Raw genomic sequence first — 4,933 nt, forward strand, 5'->3', positions numbered from 1 at the left:
GCAGAGAGGTTGAGCTTTGCATCCCTCTCGTTTCCCATTCTCCTTGAACCAAGTGCAGTTTGAATCTGCTTCAGATTTGGCGTTTCTGCATAAAGTAGTTCGCTTGGGTCCGACGCTAGTTTGTGTTGGATAATGACCAATCAAGAAAACCCTAATTCCGGTCGATCCTAAGTGGGAATGGCTAGGATACTTCCGCTACGTGGCAAATGTGGGAAGACCTAGATTGCAAGTCCTGTATCATTCCATGGGAGTGCCGGGCTGAGCTTTCTAGACATCCTTTCCGATGGACTGCTAAGACGTGTCCTGGATGATACGAAGAGGACACGTTACAATTGGTATCAGAGCCGACCAATAACATAATTGCTTTTATAAAATCTCAATTAAATGAAGTAAAGAAATTGTTGTTGTCCAAACATTTCCTTACCTTCAATGCTGGCTTGCAGAATTATGAAGCGTGGAACAAGTTTTTGGTATTTTGGGTCATGTTTATGACTGCAATGCATTCTCCGCTTTATAGACAAAGAATTGGGATGATAAACATCCTCGAGCAGATTTATAATCCATCACCTTTATACATAGAAAGAAGATGGACGGGGTCTTCAGGAATCTACTATATAGCCACCCACCGGTTTGCTTATCTACAGACCAACCTAAAAAGGATCAAATGGTTGGAAGACTTGAAGGTCGTGAAGCTGTTTGTTTTTGTGGAAGCTCACATAAATTCAACTTTACATATCCGATGTCGGAGGGTTGAGATGAACTCATATGTATATGAGGAAGTAACCCGTGTAATCCCAGGTGACAGGATTAAAGTGTTGGGCCGCCATGAGAAGTATGGATTCCAAAGAAAAGGGTATCCTGAACTTCCAATGACTTATCGATTCCTAAAGATCCATGACCCAAAACCCTACTATTACTCACTTCCTCTAGATAAATGCAATACAACGTTGCCCTCCCCAAGCTAAATGTAACAACTAACTTATCATCACACGGAACGTTGTATTCGAAAGAGCTATGCCTATGTAAATACAAATCAAGACTTCTTTTTATCAATATCTGGCTATGCATAAGAGTTGTTAAAAAGTTAAGTAGCTACCTTGTTTACGAGATAGCTGAACTTAAAATGAAAGATAAACTAACATCGATTATCATATAATAACGTTAAGAAAACCTTTATTCAGGCACAACCCCAGGTACAGGTTCCAAATTCGCCTCCTACATCAAGTACTGATGTGATCCAGGAGAAGAAGTTCCTCCTCAAGTAGATAAAGCCACCTGAGTTTGATGAGAGAGGCAGGTTTGTTCAGGCTGATGCTGAAATTTGGATTGAATCCATGGAGGATTACTTCGAAGCAGCCGGTACTACACCCGCCAATCAGGCTATGCTCGCCAAGTTAAAACTCACCGGTGAAGCCAGACTTTGGTGGAAGCAATGGTGCAGGGATCAAGGGATTTCAGAGGGATCCATTACCTGGGAGAAGCTGAAGAAAGCCGTGCAGGGAAGATACTTACCACCTACATATCTCACGCAGAAAATGAATGAGTTCTACGAGCTAAAATAGCTAGAACTCACTCTTGACGCATACTAATCTAAATTCTTCTCACTTTTAAAGTATGCACCAGAGATGGACATGACACAGTAGGTGTCCAAATTTTGTGCGAGCTTACATCCACCAGTAAATACCCGTCTTGAATCTATGCGTCTATCAGATCTTGAGGATGCACTCATTCGAGTGGTGCCTATAATTCAGGAGGTGTAAGCTAGACCAAGGAGTAACAAAACTTTGTCTTATAATGACTCGAAGAAAGGAGCATTCAGACCTCAAATGAAGAGAGTTCAAGGTCATAATCAGGGACAAAGAAAGAAAGCAATAACAAATAACGTTGTCATATTGCTGCGCATTCGAGATGTGAAAACCACCCGAAAGTTGTGTGTGCGATTTAATACTTTATGCACACTTAGTTGTTGTGATTACATTTATTCTCTGCGTATGAGTATAGTAGCGAGTATGAAGGGTTGCTTTCAGTCTATGTTGAACAGGATCAAGGAGACAAGACATTACAATTATTCAAACAAATGCATGAGGAGGATATCTCTTTGGATAGTATCACACTTGTCTGCACCTTAAAAGCTTGTGGCATGGCTGGAGCTATAAACAGGGGCCAAGGATTACATTCTGATGTTGTTAGGGAAGGATTTCTGAAAAAGGGTATTTATGTAGGTTCTGCGTTGATTGATATGTATATGAAATTAGGCTTGCCGACAAAAGCACAAGATGTGTTTGATGCACTTCCAGAGCAAGATGTAATCTACTGGAGTGCTCTAATCACAGGATATGCACAACTTGGAAAGGCTGAAGATGTATTTTATATATTCGACAAAATGAGGGCACAAGGCATAAAACCAAACTTGATAACATTCAGTAGTGTGCTTAAAGCATGCAGTCATACAGGTCAACTGGGTAAGGCACAAATCTACTTTGAAAGCATGAGCAAAGACTATGGCCTCATTCCAACGGTGGAGCACCTCACTTGCATGGTTGATCTCCTTGTTCGTGCAGGCCTATTAGGCGAGGCATTAGCAGTTATAAAGAAGATACCATATTCAGCTAACCTTGTGTTGTGGCTTACTGTTTTGGGTGCTTGTCAGAAGTGGGGCAATATGGAACTCGGAAGGCAGGCCTTCGAACATGCATTGCAATTGAATAAGAAGAATCCAGTGGCTTATGTCTATATGTCTAATATATACTCGGATGCTGAAAGGGAAAAGGAGCCGTGCTTTTTGGGGGAAAAAGAGAAGCTTTTGTTTTTGAAAAGTGTTTTGGAGGGAGAGAAGGAGGATAATACAGCACAGAATTCGGAGGAGAGAAAGAGTCGACACGCAGGGGAAAGGGGGTCGCCAATTTGGGTGGCGCAGGAGAGAATTAAAGGGAAAAGCTGGAGAGGAAGAGGAATCATCGAAAAAAAAAGCTCTGCAAATTGGGAGGTACTCAGGACGGCGGAATTCGTTTTTTCTCTGGGAACTGCTGGACTGGATTTCTAAAAAACTTGGAGGAGACAATTGAAGCATCAAAAAAAAAATCAAAGCTTTGTGATCGACCTTACCTAGAACAGTTACTCTGTCACGAAAATTTGCAGATATTTTCATGTGCTCCATCTGGTTGGCTGTCGTTGAGATGACAATTGACGTTTCAATGCTAGAGGATGTTTCGGTGTTTGATCAGCTTCTCGGATAGACGGCAGAAGAAGAATGACAGTAGGAAACGAAGCATCAGAGTCGAGGTAGTGATGAAGCATCGATGACAAAGAAAACAGCAGCGGCAGCAGAAAAGGTATAGCCCTGCTTCGAGTCAAGCCAGGAACCCTTGTAAGACATCTAGAGTATGCCATAGCTTCATTTTCATCTGCGTACCAGCATGTGTCTGTCAGTCCCGCCACGTGAAAAGTTTTACAGTCTCGTGGAGTGGACACTTATATGACCATGGTTGTTTGAGAGATGGACAGGGAGAAGTTGATGAAGATGGCTAGTGCAGTCCGCACTGGTGGCAAAGGCACTGTCTGAAGGACGGAAGCATCAAACAGGACTATAGGTTTGTTACAACTATGGAAGGACACGCATCTTTAGTCTCAGCTTTGCTTGTAGACAAAGTGATTCTGTACAGGGGTTGGTAAGATTATGGGGATATCATTTCTTGATGTTTTGGCTTACAACATTGAGACAATCGAAGAGCTACAAAGGGATGTTCGAGTTCACTAAGATAACGTTAAGCAGTCAACTGATGTGTTAAAGATTGGATTCACCAAGATTGTACTGTGTGATTGGATTGAGGATGCAAAACGGGAAGAGAAAGCCTTCTGGGCATAAACCGTGCATGCTCGCTGTTGTAGCAGCAAATGTAGCCTAGTCAAGCTTGGCAGATAGCGTATTAGTGAATCATCGAGCAGAAAGACAGATGCTGAAATTGCAAAAAGTGAATCTGAATCCATATCTGGAAGAGCTTCAGATCCATGGCAGAGAAATTTGAATTCCAGGCTGAAGTATCGTGTCTAATGGATATTATCATTAAATCTCTGAACAACAACAAATATATTTTTCTTTGTGAGCTTATTTTAAATGCATCTGATGGACTGGACAAAATTTGTTTCTTGGCTTTGACCATCATCAATCACGTGGAGGATCTACTTTGATTCAATTTAAGCTAATGCCTAAAAATTACTGGCCTGTATGTGCAAGAAATGATCAAAATCGTATCTGATGCTATAGCTTGGAGTGACAAAGTATTCAGGATTCATGTCTCAAGTGCATCTTAGAATTGTAAAGTGTGGCATAGGTTGGTGTTGGATTCGTCTTCTGACAATTATTGTGGACAGGTCTTTGATGTTAGTGGAGGAAAAGCCTCCAATTTTACTGAACCATCCAGCATTAAATGGCAAGACAGGATCTCAAGGTTAAAGTATGAGAATAACGTGGAGCTTGTTGGATACTGCATTGATGAGAACTTATGTATCTTTGCTTCTGAGTTTGCAACAATGGGATCTTTGCATGATATTTTACATGGTCGGGAAGGTGTGCAAGGTGCTCAATTAAGTCCTGTTTATGGGATCTTGCAAGGTGCTCAATTAAGTCCTGTTTATGGGATCTTTTTCCTTGTTGGATCGAACAGAGACCCTGGTTGTAATGTCACACTTGAATGATCTTCTATCCTGAAATTAAACAAGGACTTCTGTGGTTGCGACTTTGCTTTCCAAAACCCTTCGACATCTTTGGTGAACCCGACGTGAAAGCGTCACAGAAATTTCAGGATGGGAGACACTTCAGCCTCTATTTCAGCTTCTTCTACAATTCCAGCTACCTCTACTTCAGCTCCATCTATGACTGCTGCGTCAAGTACTTCAACGGAGGATCTAAAACAGATATTGCAGAATACGTCCA

The 4,933-nt window shown here is 41.6% G+C and overlaps 1 protein-coding gene across 1 annotated transcript; it reads left to right on the forward strand.

Annotated features, from left to right (window-relative positions):
- Positions 1 to 2,140: 2,140 nt before the first annotated feature.
- Positions 2,141 to 4,695, forward strand: LOC148027638 (pentatricopeptide repeat-containing protein At3g49170, chloroplastic-like). The gene is made up of 2 exons (XM_087689862.1): positions 2,141 to 2,728; positions 4,372 to 4,695. Exons 1-2 carry the CDS (start codon positions 2,141 to 2,143, stop codon positions 4,693 to 4,695), a joined length of 912 nt encoding a protein of 303 aa, XP_087545988.1.
- The last annotated feature ends 238 nt before the right edge of the window (positions 4,696 to 4,933 follow it).

Source organism: Lygodium microphyllum, chromosome 12 (assembly GCF_053477565.2).
Source record: "Lygodium microphyllum isolate KBCC chromosome 12, Lygodium_microphyllum_v1.1.10, whole genome shotgun sequence".
NCBI lineage: Eukaryota > Viridiplantae > Streptophyta > Polypodiopsida > Schizaeales > Lygodiaceae > Lygodium > Lygodium microphyllum.

Coding starts and splice junctions, on each gene's coding strand:
- LOC148027638 (XM_087689862.1), top strand. CDS start 2,141: ATGGCTGGAGCTATAAACAGGGGCCAAGGATTACATTCTGATGTTGTT. Junction 2,729..4,371: donor AGAAGAATCCAGTGGCTTAT/GTCTATATGTCT, acceptor TATTGTGGACAG/GTCTTTGATGTTAGTGGAGG.